Source organism: Branchiostoma floridae, chromosome 2, assembly GCF_000003815.2.
Source record: "Branchiostoma floridae strain S238N-H82 chromosome 2, Bfl_VNyyK, whole genome shotgun sequence".
In the NCBI taxonomy this organism is placed as follows: Eukaryota; Metazoa; Chordata; class Leptocardii; order Amphioxiformes; family Branchiostomatidae; genus Branchiostoma; species Branchiostoma floridae.
Window position 1 is genome coordinate 24,545,145 of NC_049980.1, and position 21,292 is coordinate 24,566,436.

At 40.2% G+C, this 21,292-nt stretch overlaps 1 protein-coding gene across 1 annotated transcript in view; it reads right to left on the reverse strand.

Annotated features, from left to right (window-relative positions):
• LOC118410058 (myelin transcription factor 1-like protein) overlaps positions 1-20,746 on the reverse strand; it is a 38,636-nt gene extending 17,890 nt beyond the window's left edge. Inside the window, exons 1-6 of the mRNA XM_035811536.1 lie at positions 20,568-20,746; positions 18,313-18,470; positions 6,357-6,483; positions 1,275-1,420; positions 607-667; positions 142-163 (exon numbers count right to left, since the gene is read on the reverse strand). Coding sequence (XP_035667429.1) covers positions 142-163; positions 607-667; positions 1,275-1,420; positions 6,357-6,483; positions 18,313-18,470; positions 20,568-20,661 — 608 coding nt within the window. The 5' untranslated portion in view covers positions 20,662-20,746. The remainder of the gene's footprint in view (positions 1-141; positions 164-606; positions 668-1,274; positions 1,421-6,356; positions 6,484-18,312; positions 18,471-20,567) is intronic.
• Positions 20,747-21,292: the final 546 nt, after the last annotated feature.

Here is a 21,292-nt window from a genome sequence, read left to right on the forward strand (position 1 = left end):
GGGGTTAAGCAGAAAGGAAACATTGAACAGAAGAAAGAGGAGAAAATTCCACCAAGATTGGAGCAGCAACAGGAAGAAACTACAGAATTCAGACTGCAAGCAGCAAACTAATTCCACAGCAAAGTCTGTAAAGACACTTACCTTTGGTCTGGCATTGATGATTCTATGGGGAAAAACAAAAGAGAACAATTCATGACCAAAGCATAGAAAAATCTTAAGATGATCTCATAAAAAGCCTGACATTTGAAACCACTGTCTGCCTAAATACCATCTTTAAAAACAATGGATATAGGATACCGAGCATTACACAACGTCCATAGAAACATTGTGTGACAATAACGGTAGTTGCCACAAATGTCTAAATGTTTAATTTCCTTATGATGTACCTTCAGTAACAACAACAACATAACAAAACTCCCAAGGTACAAGCCCTTAGTCTCCTACGCAATCATCATGAATGTGTGTGTCCAATGTATTACTAATGTATCAAAGAAATTGTTTAACCACGAATACAAAAAAGTGTGAAACGGTCGTATTCTCTCCTACTGCAAAATAAACCCATCACAAAAATAAATGAATCAACAGTACATGACATGCACTTCTCACCTGACTGTCCTCGTTTTGATCTTGTTCTCAACCTTTTGTCCCCATTGTCAGGGCCATCCATCTGAAACATGATCATATTCTGTACGTTAAACAAGCTCTCTGGGATTGTTTGGAAAACAATTCGGTGGGATGAAGATCTGGGAATGGGTAGGATGTGATACATCTGACACAGGTTCATTATAAGTTATGGATTCAACAACATTGCTGTCGAGTCAATGTCATTGTAGCAGAGGCATAGCAGAGGGGTATACTGTATAAAAGTTATTACTGCAGGACATCCAATCTAAAATTACTTTTAAAGACTACATGTGATCTGTATTTTGCACAACTCATTTATTATCCACATACCCACAAGCAAAACATAACTATACTTTAAGAAACTAAAATGTCAACATCCTTAGTCAGGAACAACTCAGGATGTACTATCAAAATGACCTTTGCGATGGTTTACCATGTGAACCAGGAAGGCTAAATATTCTTTCATGTGTGGGCATCTTTGCTAGCAACCGGTAACACTGTCTACGACAACCTTTCACCTACAAGCAGCATAAAGTGAGAACTCTCAATGAATTGTAGTGTCTTTTCATGGTAACGCTACCTTATAAGACAGAAGATGTCTACTGGTGATGCAAACCATGAAATGTCTGCAGCAACAGAGCAGTACCAACCTTATTTGCACTGCTGTTCTCCTGGTCACTAGTGTGGTCCTCTTGGCGACTTTTGACCACCTCGGACGCCTCTGTCTTCCGCCCGTTCCTCCAGACACCTTTCTTGTTCCCGGCGCTCACCTCCAATACTTCATTTACATCCGTGTCTACGGGCAGAGAGGAGGATTAATGACCAGGATCGACTCTTCCATCTTATCGCCGGCTCCCAGATTTAGCTGGAACGTCAGGGAGTCGTATTTAATATTGCACTCACACAGTGCCGGGCGAAAAATAACCAGCTTTGCAGATCTGCGAGGCGATATAAATTGAACCCTCTGAGAGCACCGTGCAATTTGAGGCGTCTCGCATCCGTGATGGAATATATCAGCGCGTACCGTGCGCAGCTACGCAATACCCATGACAATCAATTTCACAGTGCCGGGGCCAATATTCCCAGAATCCCTTGGGCCGGCCTGTCAAGCCGGCTCCCCTCGAGACTAATTGCCTTAGCCTTGCTGATGACAGAGTTTGTATCATCTGCATTCATGCCACGATATTGACAAACCTCCAAAGCTTCTTCTGTCTGGCTGCAGAAATGGCTTCCTTCATCTTCATTCACAAGAGAGCGCCATTTGTCAACTCATTGAAGTCTCCCAAGCATGCAATAATAGCTATTTGGACTGCTATACTCATGGCTGCCGTGAAAACCCACAGGCTAAAATATTCAAGTCAAAAACCTAATAAGGAGCCCTAGGGGGCATCTAACTCATCTTTATTGATAAGGAGAAACAATCCTGGAGAAAGGCAGGTGTCTGTCCATTGGGAACATCATAACAGCTCATATTCATCATTAGGAAAGTAATTTTCTAACACCTATTATATTGTATGGCTTAAAATGACTGATGTTCTCCAAACTTGATGGTTATGAATTTGCTAGTCTCTTCCTTGGCTCCATTTTTCTTCAAAATAGCCTGTAGCTCAACTTTCTTTTTCATAATAGACCCTGTACAATATCTAACTCAAACTATATTTATGCCCATAAACATAGTATTCCGTTCAAGGAGAATGGTTTTCAAAAGATAGTTTCCCATAATTCAACAATTCAGAGACATAACCATAGTCACGACTGAGGAATCTATAGTTATAAAATCAGGGGTGACAGTTATAGGTCAGGTCATGTCTATAAAGGCCAACTGTCACTGGTCTCCATCCATTATGTGCTGACAGCAGGCTCGTACATGTAATACTGACGTATTCATGCTACCTGCAGGAGTGGACTACAACTACATTTACAATCTGCACAGGCAACAATCTATTTGGTTTTCATCCTGCATTTACAGACTTGGATTAAAATATCCATCAATAAATCAAATCCTTTATATGAGGTACCACACTCCAGGTCTTTCTACATTATATAGACTAGTACCTAACGTTATCATGAATATTTCTATGGCATTAGGGCCCATCTCCAAAGGACAGTAATCGCCGAGTGACTGTTGAGCAAGGTTAAAAAATGTTTAATTCATAATTAGAATATGATACACAAAACAAAGTATGAATCAAAAGAGAAAGAGAACACAAAACTACTTTGTGAAGTTCGTAAAATATGTGCAGTTTTTGGGTGCTGATCAGTCGCAGTCTCTAGTGGAAAGACGGTGTTGCTCAATGGTAATGACTTCTTAGACATGCTGTGACGTTCTTTCTCTTCTCAGCCCAGACACACTAATGTTAATAAGCTGACGTCAAAGCCCTCATCGCTGCTTTCTGTCGTGTCAAAAAATGTTTCAGACATGCATGCACCACTAGCTCTGTATGCCATTTTTATTTGGGAAAAGTCTGATATCGATGATAGAAATGCCTCTTCCCTGCACATAAAAACAATTTTGGAAAAAATTCCTTTTAACTAAACATAATCTATGATGAGCAGTTAGTTCCTGTTTGTCTTGCTGACTATAGGTATTCATTCATCAGACTTGGCCCTATTGAGGTAGCCTTGTACCAAATCTGTATTGATTACAGGGATAGACAGCAGGGAAAATGTTAATAGTCTTTGTTTACACATCTTTTCCGCAGTGCTTTAAATGTATTTTCATTAATACTATCGACTGTGCATTAACCAATGTCCCTGAAGTAGAGCATTGACGAAACGAGAGGCTATGAATACCTGCCTCCTCCAATCTTTATCACGGCCATCTATTCAGCCTTTGCCCAGTGCACAACCTATCCCTGATAGGTACAGATACTGGCAATGAGCATGTACAGGTGCTATGAGGAGATAGGCATGGCATATTGGCAGAACTGAAAACACTATTTCGACCCAACCCGAACCGGCACAAGTCGCTCTTAAAGCAACGTAACCTGACAGTAACATCTTTACCTGCACAGGCTGGTAGTATTTTTGTCTGGATTTCTATCTGCATAGAGAAGGCCCGCTTTAGTTTAAAGCCTTTTACTGGCCTTCTAAGTTCTCCTTCTAATGGCAAATAAAAGACAGATAGACTATGTACCGGAGCACTAAGTGGGCAATACCACAATAGGTACGGCCTATGAGGATGACAATGACAGTAACAATGACATTCTTTCCTGGAATCCCACATCCCTACTCTTGTGTAGGACCCTTCTTTCCCTACATCCCAGCTGAGCAGTTCTCCATGCGAGCCTAATCCTGTAAACCCCTGCCCACTCCTGTCGGATGTTGCCACGCAACGGAGGTAACTACGTGGCCGAGCATCACGTCTACGATGGCTCAGTAAATCCCACGTTTCCAACCCCTGTGCGCTCTTTACCACCCCTTCGTCAATCACCCATTAGACTTACGATGCCGCCGCATATGAAAACATGCGTCATCAACATTAATTCTCATACTACATGCCTCTCTCAGGAACACCACAGTGACGATGTACTACATCATAACCGCACAAACAATCGCTTCGAGAATCATAGCCCCTGCTGCATTTAAATCCATATAAATGTCACTGTGCAGCTTTCCAGAATACAACTCATAGCGAGGACTAGGCGCCAGCATTAAAGATTCACCACCCACCACCCCCCGGCCCGCACTCGCAGCCAAATCTGATACACGGCAGAGGAGTGAGCTTGTCAGTATGTTCAGAATTATAATGCTGCCCTCCACAACTTGCGTCATGAAAGTAATGCATTTCAAGTGCCAAATGCTTGACACATGTATGGCCTTCCTGAAGGGTGCAGGTAGCTTTTACCATGGGCCATTATCGAGCCACTCACGGCTTCTTCCCGCATGCTGGGTCGTGACCTCGGCCCGCCACCTCCATATTTCAATCCATATTACTTTTGTTAGCCCTGGGACACAAAGACATGCATTACAAAACGCTCCCTGGCTTATACAAATCAAACCATGGTTCGAACGCTACCTTCAGCCAGTACATTATCTGCAATGTCAAGATGATACATACAAAATGGAGCCTTAATGACCCCCTTCTTCTCTGAATAAGAAATGGAAAATGAGAAAGCCTAATATCATATCTGTACCACAGCATCTTTTTACCATTAACAGGAATTTTAGGGAGCACTCATGGAATTACATAGGATTTACTGTTGATAATAATTTTGCATATTATCACAGCTAACCTATAAAACGGACATTACATTATGTTACAAGAAATAAAATTGTTTTTAACACTATTGACAGGCTTAAATCTAAGACCATTCCTGCTGGAACATAAATAAGATGTTGTGAAATGTATGGTTTGAATATCAGCATATAAACTGCAAAATTCATACATGACTTGTTCATGGATATCTACAGTAATAACATTTTACATGTAAACAAAAACCTAGGATTACTTTCTTACTGAAGTCAAAACAAGCTAGCACAAAGAGCATTCTTCTATCATCATCATACAGAGATGGAAGAGACATAGAAAAATGATTCTGGAAACATCGGGCAAAACATGCAAAACAACATAGTCATCTGAGTAAGCATAACCCTTATCCTGATTCATTTCCAACAGTGCAAGTCAACAGATTCGGAAACCATTCACAAAACACAAGACACTGTGACACCTCAGCTTCTACCTAGACAACTAATAAAACTCACCACAACAGCGATATGTCACACTGCCGTTCTGAGGCTGAGCAGCCACTGGGAAAGGGACGATATTGTAAGTTGAAAAACTACAGTCCGTGAGGTTTCCCAGCCATGCGTCTAGTGCATTTGTGCCTCTACATAAGCCAGCCAAGGCAATTTTATTGGGTTGTCTCCCCTGAGGTAATTCCCTTTCCATTCGCTGCTCATTTGCATTCTGTTCAACCACCTGCTACCTTCAGCTTACCAGTTAGGCAGAATCATAACTTCAGAGAGCAGTTAGGTGGAAATATTCCAGCAAGTTAGGCAAGAAGGCCTGGATTTCACTGCTGTTGTTCACCAAAGTAAATTTGATAACAACAGAATATTATTACGTGAATGTCAATTATTTCCCCAATATGTAATTGTAAGGTCACATATATGATTTTCCGCCAAAGTATTTGAGCTTCCAAGACTTCAAATCTGATACTTCAATCAGTGATATGTTATTAACAAAGTCACCACATCAAAGGGTCAACCTTTAGGGTCACAGCAGGCATTGCTGTTTGGTGCATAATTTAAGGCCCGACAAAATAAAATGTGAATATGATATATCTATTGCAAATTTGGGGAAATCTCTACCAAGTACCAAAGTCAAATATATAAATAACTATATACAACCTTAACAAGTGACCACCTCTAAATAAGGACCACTTGGCCAATGTGACTCCTGTTTGGTTTTGCTTAAGAAAATGGGTTGAATGTCGAATAGATTGAACATTTGACAGCATAGCAATGTACAGGAGATGCACCAACGTAACTCTTCATGTCTTCCATATTAATATTATTATTCCCATTGACTCAAGCATTAAGAGTCCTGTCCATATTGATCACTTGTCCACATAGGTGAGGTTTTTCTGACCCCTAGTGGTGTTCTTGTACAGGTTTAACTCTATGCTACTAACAAACTAACACCTCTATAGACAATTCATCATTAAATCCTAAATTAAACTTAATATACAAAACAGGGAAGATCCTGCCGGGTAAACTCACAACCTCACCTTTGTCAGTCCTGGTGCACCCATTGGTGAGCCCAGGCACCGCCCCATTGACAGCAGGCTTGTGGATACGTGGGGAGACCCTCAGGCCCGGGGCCTTGTGCAAGGCTAAAGCTGCCTGCTCCGACTGCTACAGGAGGAAAACAAAACAAAAACAAACATCAGTATAAGTTGACTTCAATAGATACAGAAGTCTTCTTAACAATGTTCACATGTTACTTTTACCAGCACAAATGCTCTGAAAACCATGCAACAATACTGAACGCAAGAAGTTGTAAGCAGCAATTAAAACTATGAGTTACCACTCCCTCATGACGGCCCATCAATACAGAAAATTGAAACTACCGTGAAGAACTTCAAAGAAAAGTGCTGCTACATCATAGGCTTGTTAATAATGTACTGACTGAAACCACAGGCAATATTTTACAATTTTACAGCTACTACCATTCGAAGACATCCAGGAACCACTGCCACACTCATGTCTGTCCTGACTGAATTAGGGAAACACTAGATCTAATTGCTTTCCACCCTTGTCCTTTGTTCCAAGTCTTCCCTGCCACAGATGTGAAACAAGAGGAAGCAACTGAGAGGTTGTGTGGCTGGAGTTGATCCGACCAATGGGCTTAATCAGGGATAATGATATACATGCACCTGCTGTCCACTCAAATAGGCCATACCACTTTTGCTGGGGACCATTATTTGAAAGAAGAGAAGGGACATAATTGCAGAGCTAGCAAAATCAGATCTGCAACACAGTTATATATCTGGCAAAGTTCAGATGTCTAAACTCAATGCCTTCTATATATATCCTTCTATATAGTTGTTAGTTCAACCATCACATTTTATATATGTATTTTGAATTTACCCCTGAAGGATAGGGACAATAATTTCAGTACCTTGATGAACATAGATTCTTACCCTTTAAACATGCTATCAATGAAATTTAATAAAACCACTTCTGTATGCAACCATGTTTTGTTTTCAGTTCCGATGATAACAAAAGCATCCAACTAATTAGTCATACATTGTACCATGTATAGTTGTCGAGCACAAAAGTTCATTAAATCATTTTAATATCTCAGTAAGTTTTCACAACTTACTCTGTATCTCTGTATTCAGTCATCAACAAATGCAAATGGCAATCGTCAATAACATACAGATACCGGGTGCATAATGTAGTGGCAATTTGTCATATTAGTACTTAGAATTGGCCTCAGCAACAGATTCAATTTATTTTTCTTGCGAATGCAGAGTGATGAAAAGTTTCCGTGAGATCATGACTAATAACACGTCTTGAGGGGACAAATCATTTCAAATAGCGACAGAACACAAAAGGTCACAAGAAGCCACATGAGACTTCACATGTCAATGACATCTGCTGCCCTCACATGCAAATTAGCACCTGCCACTCAACTGCTGGGGGTGGACAGCACTACTTAATGTGCACCCACTCGCAATAAACTGCGACATCCCTACTATGTGGGCATGTCGTGAGTTCGATACTTGACAACAAATCTTCTCATAAAAAAAGGGAACATATTTCACATACTGTACAATACCACTTTTAAACATTTTTAATTTCACTTTCACACCAACTGAGAGTAATCACTGATTTCGCACCCTAGGGCAACAAACTAAAAGGTGGTGCAAACTTGACATGGGTTTGAACTATAATAGAACTTCAAACAACTTAATAAGTTTTACAGATATCGCAACAAGACACTTTTGTCAAAGCTGAAATCATATCAAGTAACCAACCAACTCTCAAGTTACAGCTAAGAAGGGAAATGGCAGATCAATTAATGCTTTTGGCCACCTGAGCCTTAAATCAGCAATCACTTTTGTCACCTGTCACTGGCATCTGGTAGTATCAAATACACCAGCCTACGCTTATATGACTTTCTTCATGGCCTACATACACGCCCTTTAAAAACAGTACTCATACTGTACAACAGTAAATCTTGAACCACATTCTATTACAAAAACATGGCAGTCTAATCATCCTGGCAGTAATACTGCCAGAATGATTTATGCGAGACAAATTACAGAACAATTGGTGGTTACAAAACCTTCTATCATACAAAGTCCCACAATGCAGTCAACAAAAAGCAGAAAGGATTAGTAAGCAGGATCTGGTCTGCTTATGACACAAATACAAAGGTACATATCCTATTGACAGCTTAGGAAATAAACAATGCCTTATAGGTTCATTCACGCTTTTATGTCTTGAATATTGGTGTACTCTGTTTTTTCTCTCACAATATCAACTAGCTACTTAGGCCCACTTTACATTACGCTTTTCGCGTTAACGGTAAATTCCCCGTTATCGGGACGCCGCTATCGGCACCTCTTTAGACACACCGCCCGGAAATCTGACAGGACACCCGCGGCGCGCGGTGGATTGTAAAATCTTGGTGAAATTCTACCCGTTAAGATCGCAGTTTTTTTTTAGCTGCACGTTGTTATATTGAACAACCGTAAATTTTTTGTTTGCGTACCGCTACCAAGTGATTGAAAATTCAAATACGTGACTTGCATGAGAAATACAAGTCCCTGCCTACCTTGTTGTTTCGCTGACACTTCCGGTAACTTCGACCACAAAATTTTCGATAAAAAAGCACTTAAAAACCCTTTCAAAGCGAACTGTTTGATAGAAGATCCCTTTCTTTCAGTGATGACCTGCTAAATTATGGCTACGTACTGAAATAACCGTGATATACGCATAATTCCTGCAGGTATAATAACTACCTCGTACGTAAAAACTCAAGCTGCCAGCAGTTCATGTAGCGGGAATTTCCCCACCAATGTCATAGCAACGGCCACCACTGTCATAGCAACGGCCAATCGGAGACGCGTAATGGGATTACTTTATACACAATTTGCAGAGATAGCGGCTTCTGGTTTCGGTACAACGTAACGATGTATTGCAGAAGAAATTATTCGGAATCGAACTTGTATATTTTGTAAAGGTCTTCCACGAAAATTGTGCAAAAATAGGTCGTCCAAAAATGTGAGAATGAGACTATTTTTCGCTGACATCCCGCCTGCTTTGAAGGTTGACTGCAGACCCGATTGACGTAAGAGCCTGCGTATGTGGAAAAGGAAAAGGCATTACGGAAAAGGCAGGCCGTGAAAACTATTTTTTCTGCGTAGTTCGGGTTGATTTTTGGGTTGACATTCATTCTACTAGTATATAAAAAAGTAACTATCGGAAGACTGTTTTCTTATCACTGTATTCTTACCCAGCGTTATGAACATGATCGCTGCTGGCAATTTTCCTCCAATGTTTTGCAAATCTGTACCTACCATTTTCGCGCCATATGCTAATAAGCGCGCGCTTTATGCTAAACGTCTAAACCCTGACTCCCGCTAACGCGAGCCCGACGTGTTCTCTTTATACGCAGTTTGGCGTTCACGGGGACTCCCGCTGAGCCTACGGCCGTACGCTTCGGAGTGGACGGGAGAAAATTTGGCGTTAGCGGGGCTACGTTAACGGGAACTCTCTTTACACGGGGCTCCCGTTAACGCAGTCCCGCTAACGCCAGTCCCGCTAACGCGAAAAACGTAATGTAAAGTGGGCCTTAGTTGCTAATAGGTGCATCAACTTTACTCGGAAAGTTTGCCACTGCTATCCACCACCGGTACTCAAACCAAGCTTGGCTAAACAAATAACCTCCTGGTTCTTTGTGTTCATAATCTGGGATTGGAACCTTTGTTGCATGAAAGTTCGTAAGAACACTGTTTGCCTCACTACAGCTCAAACATTCAATACCATCTATGAACAGTGGTCGAACACTTGTAAAACAACTTTGGAATCACTCAACATTAAATGATTTCTCCAGTTCTAAACGTCTACGAAAGTTTTAAATTGCAGATGACCTACACTGAGTTAAACACAAGTTGTGTAGATACGCAAACTATAACTTCTTCCCTTGGATAGTCCAGACTATAGGATATAAATCTGAGAGGAAAAAGTTTGAATCAGTCTCCTGTCCCACAGGAAGTACCACATGTCCCATATCCCACAGAGGTCACCCTCTTCTATTTAACCAATGAGCTTGGGTTATTGCAGCTGGCAGCCTTACTTGGCGATCACTGCAGCTCACAAGTATTAACTGTCACTGCACACTGCACAACTTAGGCTTTGAAATCTTCATGATAAGTACAGACTGAGACATTACCTCAACTTTACAGATCTTTCAAGTTGACTTCAGACACAAGTTGACGCAAAAAAGTCAGCATTTAACTGCCAAACCGGTCTTGTTTCTGGGTACTGCAGTCACCCCCAAAATAGGTTGTGAATCCCTGGAATGTCACTCTTGTCACAGCTAAAGTTTGAACACACTCCCGCCCAAGTTACAAACTTTCCCAGTAGACAGGAAGTCTTCAACAATGATCTACCAAACACAACACAACATTACAGACAAACTTTTTTGAGAACCTGGAACCGGGGAAAGAACTTTTGACATGTTGTGATATGCTTGTGGGAAAATTTTAACAGGCAAATGTTGCTTCTCATGGCCTTTCACAACACCCAGATCAAATGTCATACTGCTACTGTTTCCAAGTTTTATACATAGTAATTTACACATTGGACAAGTTTCCAACCAGGCCGCAATGGTGAACATAACAAGTCAAACCAGTTCTTTGGTTGGGTTGGGAGTTAACCCATTCAAATCAAGTTATGTATGTCTGGGAGGGGCATTAAAGTCGAGGTCAACAAATTCCAGAAAGTTTTTGCCCCACTTGAGTTTGCAGGGTCAAAAGACAAGGCTAACAACTCTTGATGATAGAGTTCACTTAGCAAAGCTTGAGATATAACAGGCACAAGCTATATAGAGGGTAGCAAACTCACCATTGGGAGAAGTTCAGTGGCCCAAAGTTTCTGCAGAAGTTTTTGTGAGACACCAAATGTAAACCACAGACCTAGTGTGTGTCCACATGTGTGGCCTGTCACAGGGTCACCAAAAAGAAGTTGGGGAAGTTGGGTTATACCATCTAACTTTAGAAGAGGGGCAAACATTGTAGAGTTCCCTCCATTTACATTATTTCTACTGAAACATTGAGCAAGACAGGACCAAAATGACAATTTGTTTCAAAATAGCTTACATATTGTAGATAGCAGTTTTGATATTTGCTACACATGAAATTTGGGCGACTCTATTTTGTTTTAGGTCCAAAAGGAGTTGGCTCAGTTCATCTGTCAATAAGGACAAAGAGGAACAGGTGGAGAACCATTTACAGAAAGGGGAATAAAATTCAGGATACTATGTACTTTCTCTGAAAAACAAACAGTCTTTGTGTGGCAAATCTGCCATTCATACAGTCCATGCAAAACAGTTTATCCCTGAGCTTAGTAAAGACATTAGAAGGCACAGCCAAGAGAAACATCCTTGTTTCCATGGCAAACATGTGAGAAAGACCTCAGCTGTGATTTAACTTTTTTGCCCAAATAAGGGGGTCACGGCTTGACAGGGTAGAATTAAAACACACAGTAGCCACCAACTGATTGATTAGGGACAGACCATTACACATCAACAGGGGACTCCTGTCAAACTGGTAACAACTGCATAGCAACTGTGCTGAAATCTTACTCTCAAACTAACTTTCAATGTCTCACACATGTCAACTACCTTCTATTAAAGTGAAAAAAAAGCTTGACTCAGAATATATGTTCTACTGGAAGAAAGATATGAAAAACAAGTTTCATACAACTCTAAGGAAACAAACTATATTCAATACTCAATGTTAGTCAAAAGTTCTTGGAGGCCACATTTTGACTGGCACTGCAGAAGTTTCTTTGATCACCATTACTGGGAACTAACTTCATGAACCAAGCGATATAATGTTAATGTTTATCACCCTTTCTCACATAAGAAAGATGTACAAATGACCACACATTGCAGATTTCTTTCAACGGGTCACCTGCAACAATGGCTGCCCGAAACTTTTCACATAGCAGATTAAAAGGCATGAATATTTTCCAATTAGGGGATTTGCATGGGTAGAATGAGGGCTAAAATTAATTCCGTGAAATGCAGATGAAAGTTCTAGACCGGGAACAAAGGACTTGGGGGTACTTAGCAAAATTAGAAATCTCCCATTGTCTAGGATACAGAAACAGAATAGCTCTTCTTTCTACTTTTGAGCTTTTATCTGTTTCTTCTGCTTTTGTCTGAATTCTGCAATTCCCAAGCAGAGTCCTGTTGGACTAATTTCATCATGATCATGATATCACCTTCCTGAGAGCTCTTTGATCTTTTCAGAAACCAGTAAAACAGGAAATTGAAGAAAGAGTTTTCTTCATAAGCGTCAAGGTCACTTGTCCTAACAGATGGCTACACTACCCACAGGGCATTTCTACAAACAAAAACCTTCCAGGTAATCATGTCCAGGGGCCAGAGGTCAAGGAGAAAGAGATAAACCTATTAAGTTTTTCTTTTAAACAACGTTTCTCAATACAGATTCATGCAATTTACTGTTATGGTTCAATGCATAAAACATCTTTTCCACATTTTTCATGGTTTTCCAATTCTAATTTACTTGAATACATACAAGTTACAAGTTTTTTTTTACAACTTTTCTCACTGCAGAGTCATGCAATCCTGCTATGATACAATGCACAAAACTTCTCTTTTCTATCCCTTTCCAGCTTTTGAAATTTTAGTATGCATAAAATTAAGAACAGCAATCAAGTCATATCTTTGTTTATGACTGCTGTATGGCCCCAAAATGTTGTATACACTTGCTTATTTTATAAAGAGGTTCAAGACTGCACAGCTGTCTACACTACCACATATCCATCCACAATGGAAAACTTGTTTTGTCATGAATTATTGAACGTGTCAATACCACAGCATGTTTTCGTAGAAGACGATGCTTTGTAAGTTTTTTCTGCCATTGAAGAAAAACACCATAGCTGTAGTGGTAGCTAGCTTCAACATGCTCGCAGTCATAACTTTTTTTTTTGACCCAATAATACATAACCATTCATCCAAAACACTGTAAAAGTCCCATGTTTGTTTTTCAAATCATTTTGAATTCACATTTCATGTTTTTTTTAAGAATAGTGCCCGTTAAAGTAAGGATACTGTGACTGGTCATTGCAGTTACTTTGCCTGACACAGTGGCCTAAGTATAAATACGGAATGGTAATCCTGGGATAGTAAGATAGACCAAAATGGTCTGACAAGAGATAAGGTAACTAAGAAACCTGATAAAGATACTTGCCTTGAAATAATTTTCAGCTATCACTTTCTTTACATAGTTCATTCAAAACCGATTGTATGTCCAGGAGTTTACACAAACTTAGGTTGGAATGTAAAATATGCCAAATTAATCTGAAAAGAAGATATATTGTATGAAATCCCCTTTGTGAAGTGTTCAACAAAAGTTTTTGTTCAACTGGGAACTCAACAAAAGGATTCAACAGAAAAACAGACAGAAGTGCACAAACCTATAGCAAACATCTGTAAGCAAAACATGATGTTCTACATCTATGTATTATCATAACATTGCTGGAGTTCTTCCTTATTGAGTTATTCCCATTTTTTTGTATATCACTCAGCGATACTGGCCTCCAATTCAATGCATACATAAACACCATTAACACCTCATTACCTCCACTGTTGTTGTTACTCCATTCTTATAACAATGCCAATGCAACAAACTTCATTTAGAGTCTGTAAACTATTTAGCACCCTAGTAGCCAGTTTATAGCAAGTTGGTGTAATGAAAAAACAGGAAATCTGTAATCATTTGGACCATTTCTAGTATGGAATTGAGCAAACAATGACAGAAATAGTTATGACATGAACAAAGAAACAAGCTATGTATACATGCACATTAAAGGTCACGGGGCAACACTATGCCCTACAGTTATTTCAAACAAGTATCTCGTTATAGCTTGTTTAAAGATCAGAAGATTACCTTCCAAACTCCTGAAGCAACTCTGGAGTGAACTGCGTCAACTTGCCATTACAGTCTTTTGAGACAAAGAATACAGCGATGGTGCCCGCACCCCCACGACAACAAAACTGCATTCAAAACTTTTCTGACCTCCCAACTTCTAAATTATTAATACTCCAACACAAAAAGAGGATACAGGACCTTTTGTAAACGACTCACAATGGCGCATGACATGTCCTCTCCTTGCGCCACACCTTTGTGAGAAGTAACACGGAACACATAATTCAGACAGAAAACTTTTATACCCCAACATCAACAGAAGTATTCTATTTCTCTTTCTTTACACATCATAGTAAGCATTAACATATGTTCCTCTGTTTGAAAATGTTACTAAGCAACCAGTTCTTTTTAAAGCATGTTTTAATTCCTTTGTTTGTATCAGTCACACCGGCAGAGGCAGCTTTATGGCTGAATAATTTATAAAGGTTGAAGACCAAAACACACGATATGACTAATTGCCAAAAAACCATATACAAGCTGCTTCAACAGAAATAAATAGTGGATAAGATACACAACAGTATATAGATTTTCAAAAGAAAAATTAGTGGTACAAAACTTGGCTCAACAATCAAATTTTACCTCAGTTCCTGTCACTCAAAGTTTACCAACATACAACTTTTCTCTTAAAACATCATGACAGGAAAGCAGTTACTATGGAGGCTCAAATGTACACAATAACTATGACGTCAACATTTTCAACAATCAACTAAATTGTCTTATAAATATTTAAATAGCCTACCCCATGGCAAACACGTTCAAACTTCAGCGGAAGTTTGTAAGGTATGACGAACACTGGGCTTCTTTCACAAAAATCAAGTTGTGCAATTAACAGGTTTGGAAATCTACAATGTACAATTTCAGAGTGGAACATAAATTTGTCATTGAATTTTCAAGTGAAGTAAGAATCCACAAAGTTATCAACCCTCCCTTCCAACAGTCCCTCCCTTCAAAAATATGGTTCAGTCCACAACAGGTGTGCCCTAAGCCCTCTTTGTTCAAGCATGGCTTCAAAACCATATGGCACAGGTAGACACAAAGGCCTTTGAAAAAGTCAGCCCCAAATTTCATCAGCATCTAGAAAGTCAGTATAAAACTTGTTGTCCTTTTGCACTCCTTCTTTTTTCGAAATTTACTTTTTGACAAATTTACACACAATACCTTGGCAAGAAGACAACACTTCAAACAAGTACCAATGTATAACATGTTTGTGAGTAGCAGTAACTATTCTCTATGTGAGTATCTTATTTAACTAGGATCTAAGTAGTCTTTGAAACTCTTCTCTAGCAGTCATACACAATGTCAACTGTCCTATTGTGTCGTGTTGTCATGAGACCACAATGTGCACAAGAATTGTCACTTGTAATTGTATCAAAAAAGTCCCCAACTGGCCAACAAAAGGTCACAGTTGACCACAGACTACAGAACAGTGTATGATTGGCTGGTAGATTTTGGAGCTCATTGCTCCCCAAGATTTATCATAAATCTGTATTATCAAAATCTAGATAAGAAAACAAACTTTAGACTGTTAGCTTGCAAACAAAAAGGACAAAAGATAGTCTATACTGTACTCCTGGGAATCGACTCCACTGAATCTGCATCACACACTATTGACTTATCACTGCATGCTTACTGTTTTATGTCCAACATTCCAAGGAATTTTCTTTGTAAAACATAAAGAAAGGCAGGCAACATACAGACACAAGACTATCCCTGCTTGATCACATGGCCGACCCTTTGTTTGCTCCAGTCACCACAACAATGAGACTGTCCAGCTACAAAAGTATACTCCAAAGGACAAGAACAAAAAAAGTCCTTTAAAGCACTTTTGCTCCCAGGGCAAACTGAGACAGTCTTTAGAATTCCAGGTCAAACTACACAAATTATGTTGTGAAAGAATGAGCAATTTGTCTGAAACTTTTTGTTTCAGAACAGTCTACATAGTTGTAAGGCTTAAAGTAATATTTGAGGCAAAGATCGATATGGACATCTTTGTTGTGAACTGCAATCTACGGTTTATGAAATAAGTACCATGTTCTAACACAACAAAAAACAATGTTTAAACCTTTAAAAGTTCAGGTTATGGTGCTTAGTGAAACAGCTTCAAAAACAATGGCAACATACAACCAATACATAACCTTCAATTTTTTTCTGCCAGCCTAGTTTTCACTTGATAGAATGCACAGTACATGTTGTAAAACTCACCACCGAGTTTGCTGCAAACTGTGCTGCCCCTTGCAGAGTTCAGGCAAGAAAGTTTGGGACAATTTCCCCTCTAAAAATGGAAACATATGTTGCAGTGGAAAAACTTACCAGCACAAAGTCCACACACTTCCTAATCGTTCCGCCCAGTTCAAACAGATTCCCATTACCAAAACTTTTCCTTTATTCGACATACTTACTATTAATGCATGACAAACACGTGAAGGGGACAATTCTTTGTCGCCTAGGCGCTCCGCCACGCTGTGTAATTTGTGACCATGGCGGCCAATTCTGAACTCAAACAGAAGTCTACAAGAACACAGAACTCAGATACAAAACAAGGAAGGAAACAAACTTTTATGTGTTGTGACTTAGAGTTGGTTTAGAGAAAGACAATTTACTTGCAGTGTTTGTGACAATGAAGTAAAACTAAGGAAAGAAAACAGAAATGAAATCATAGTAAATTATCTGTCAAAGTTGTCAAATATTTGAGGTGTTGTAAGAAGGGAAGTTAAACTTTTGAACCCATGACGTTGCTTGGTCACCCAGGGACATTTAACTTGGAACTCCACCATGACCCTCCAGATACCTGACATTTTCCCCTGCCTGTTGTAACCTGTTAGACCAGCTAAAACTCTGCCTGTGTTAACACACATTTCCACCTTGTGTGCAGAGCTGACGATGTTGTGCAAAGATCCTTTGTTTTGAAAAAATACATGTAACAGATGGCAATATTTTGATTGTACTCTAAGTTCTCCCTTCCCATGATGCTTTGCAAGAATGCCTTACATTCAGTGAAACTTGAGTCAACTTTGGGCCCCAGTCCAAAGTTAACTGTCGCTCTCCAAACATGGAAATAAAGTTTTCTCTCGTACTGAAGTGAAAATACAAGCATCACGTATCCAACAAAGACACAAATAAATATTGCTGGATGATCTCTTAACCATTTAAAATATATGACCTTCCTTGGAAGGTTGTTTTTACCCCATTGTCATACCCATTTCAGAGTGTAAACAACACATATTGACGGATGTGCATGAGATAGCAGCATTCAGTTGCACAAAAACCATAACAACTAACATCAGGAGGTTAAAAAGTTATAGTACTTTACTTTTTGCAAGTTGCCTCGAACATTGCAAGATTGCTCCCGTTGTAGGTACATCTAGCATGTTATACAGACAGTTGTGGCAAGAATGTGGCAAGTCCACATAAAACAAACACTGTTGTCACTTTATTTGGTCCCCAAAAAAGTTGTTATCAGCCCTACATAGCTGTGTGTGAGAGTGATATCCTCCCTTGCTTTGACATGTCCCAGATAACTCTGACATGCCTTCAGGAATCACATTAAAACTTTCCATTGTTTTCACAAGACACAAAAATGTGGGGTGTGGGTCATTCTGCGAAATAAGACAGACTTCTGCAAACTGCGTCACCAAGTTTGAACGACCTCCATGTTTGTAATGCAGGGTGGGTAAACTCGTGAGGGAGATTGGAGACTGAAGTGGTAGACAAATAACACAAGTCTTCAACAACATTCATCAAGTCTAACAAGTCTCTTTCATAACTTAATTAAAACTTTGTCAAGTAACGAAGATTAGTTGTGAAAGTGTGTATTAGTACTTTTAATAACGGATACTTGTGTTGATCTCTACTGTTAGTTATCAGGCAAAGTTACTTGGGAGCAGACAGAGTGTTTTAAAAGTTTGGCATTCTTGCAGGGTGACCTAATCTATAGTTGTAGGCGTACTTCCAAAGTGCTCTATAGCCACTAGAAACAAGAATTGCAACAAACGTCTTTCGCCTTTATCGTCCACTCTCCACAGCTGGTACCTCCGTTGGTCAGTTTCGATGTCGGTCGCTGCGGACTTGTCGCCTTCAGCGGAGACTGAAGTTTTCTGGAGTTTGCCCGACTACGTGTGGTAGGCCTCTGGATAGAGCCTGCCCTCATGACTAAAAATAGAGTAAACACGAGACTGAATGTCAAGCATTTAGGGGAAGTGCTAGGGTGACCCCCTGCTCTCCTATTTGGGAAAGGTCGCCTAGAAATGCAGAAGGGAAAGACAAAGACTCAAGTCATCAATTTGAGCAGAAATGAAGATCATGGGAAGGAACAGCATATCAGCCCCCTGAAAGCATCTGGGATTTGTAACTTAATGTAAGGGTGCCCTCCTCCTCCCACAGAAAGTTGAGCCAAGAAACATGTCACAACTTGGTACAATTTGTTCAGACTTGCTCCTACAAACAATACCGCATTGTGTTTTGTTTGTCACTAATCTCAACATTTCAGGGAAGTTCACAATTACAAATAATCAAAGTAAATCAATCTAAAAAATAGACAATGGCTTATGAAAACCAAAACTTTCTCTTGCAAACAGAACCAAAAAAGTTCAGAATGAACTTATGAAGCAAATAATGGTATATGAAAGTTCATAAGGAAAGGGATAGTTACAATTCAAGAAATCATGGAAACTGAAAAGTAAAATTTAAATATTCAAAAGTCGAAATAGGCAAACCATTGAGAAGAATCATTTGCTTGAACAAAGAAAAGTCTATAAGTAGAAGTCTGACTGTGGCGCTGTCCTCAGAAACTGGGCCAAGCGATCTGACAGAGAAGCCAGACAAAACAATAATAAAACTTTGATTTTTCTCACAAAGCACACGACGGAGATCTTCGTCTCAAAGATCGGCAGCGGCAATCTAGGATATTTGTAGTCAAATCACAAACAAATTTGGGCTTCAACTATACAAGTCAGGGTGTTTTCTAAGTTTAAAAGAAACGTGAAAGAGTTCAGGGCGGAACAACAAGTAAACATGTGCCACGTATAAGATTTCACACGATGACCTCACCAGAGGTTTGGCTTGCGGCACCAAATCCGGCTTCACTACCGACTACACACCCAACAAGACCTTGCCAACTTTGCAGAGGGGGAGGGCTTAGCATTTTCGCTAATTAATCATTGTACATTCAACACAAAACGGGGACAATGGTGCAGGTTTTGTTGACTGTTCCACGAGAACTCGTGAGAACCAAACTTTGGGCGGAGGGGAGTGCGGCGTGTGTCGGCCCGACTCGCGTGACCAAGGGTGTGGGAAGTTTAGCAAACGACCTCTTTTGTAACCGTGAAGTTCTGCTAACTAACTGTACAGACGAGTTTGTACTAACACGCCCTCTAAGTTCTAACCACTGCCCAATAGACAAGTTTGGCGAGTGATTCATCCTCACTTCGCAAGTTATCGTCCGCCCGGCCATTAATTTTCGGCACGGGGGGATGAGGTAACAACGAGGTGTGAACTTTCTTCTACCAAAAAGAATCGTCCCAGAACTTTTCCAGTTGATAAACGAGATCTCTTGGCTCTGTAACTCGAAAGTTACTAACGACTTCTTTGTACCGTCTTGGGACGAAAGTCCCCAAAAGGATTTATTATGCAAAGTCTCGCCTCCACTTGGACCGGACCACCCAACATAATAGCCAACACCCTTCGTACAAAAATACACCGACAAAACAGTTCGTAAACTTTTCACAAAAGTTCGTCCAGACTTCTAGACACATCTCCAACCCTTATGTTGCTTTTCTGACGATGACTGAGTACTCCTTTTGGTAGATTCCGTGTTGGGGAGAGCTCGAAAACACTTGAGAGAAGTTTTTGGTGACGGTTGAATGAGTCCAGGCCAGGCCGCCACACCGTGTACTCAAGCTATTATGGAGGGGCTGCCCAGCTCGCCAGCTGTCGCCCGGAATACCCTGCATTTCTCACGAATTCTTCTTCAACCCTCCTCCTCGGCCAAATACGGACACTTCGGGCAACAAAAACAGTTTACACACAAGTTCGGGGACTTTCTGGGTAACTTCGTCGCCAATGGGTAACTTATCTTTTGTGGGGAAAGTGGGACTAGAGTTTCCCGCCTGTACTTTGGGACATAATGGTTGCCCCTCTTGAAGCCACAGACAAAGAAACTTGCAACAAGCTTGCTACAAAAATAGCGACAAAACGACAGAAAGACGATAAACAGAGATGATTCTGTGATCATCGAAGGGCTGCTCATACCTTCATGTGTTGTTGATCGGGCTGGAGAAGACGTAACATTGACTGTTGGCGAAGTTCTGGAAACTTGTGCACGCCGCAGTTCCGGAAGAATCATGTGAACAAAAACTTTTTGATTGACTCCGGTTGACCCCCTTTGACCCGTACTGCGCCTGCGCGGTACAACTTTCCATTGAAAGCCCGCGAAACTTTTGTTTGTCTTCTCTTTGTTTGTGTGTACTTTGTTATACAGTTTGCTTGGCGAGAAACGGGAGATGGGGTGGCGACGTGTCAACCTCAAATTAAAGAGGCCACGACAAGTTAGTGTTTTTACATGTGTGAAACGTGGAATAAACTGCGCTCGTCGGAAAGCAAACGTGCTCCAGATGACAACTTTAATTCAAGAAGTTTTGTATGAGCCACTCTTCAGACAATTTTGGTGACTTGACCATGTGACAGTTGCAACAAATCACATGATCTTTATCTTGGCATGGTTTGTTTGTTTGTCTACGTTTAACCTTGAAATGCATTGACAGCTAGTGACTCATGTTTAAAAATGAATAGCTTGCGCTAAATCCCTTCCAGACTAAAACAAATACAATTCGAACTTACAGTGACCTCACTTGTAATCAGATGGAGGCCTAACTTAAAACTTGTTTGTGTTTACTCGAGTGTTTACCCGTAAGATAGCGCTTTTGTCTTGTTGGAATCGAATGACAGAGTCCTTAGGGAATCAACATCTGTCTGAA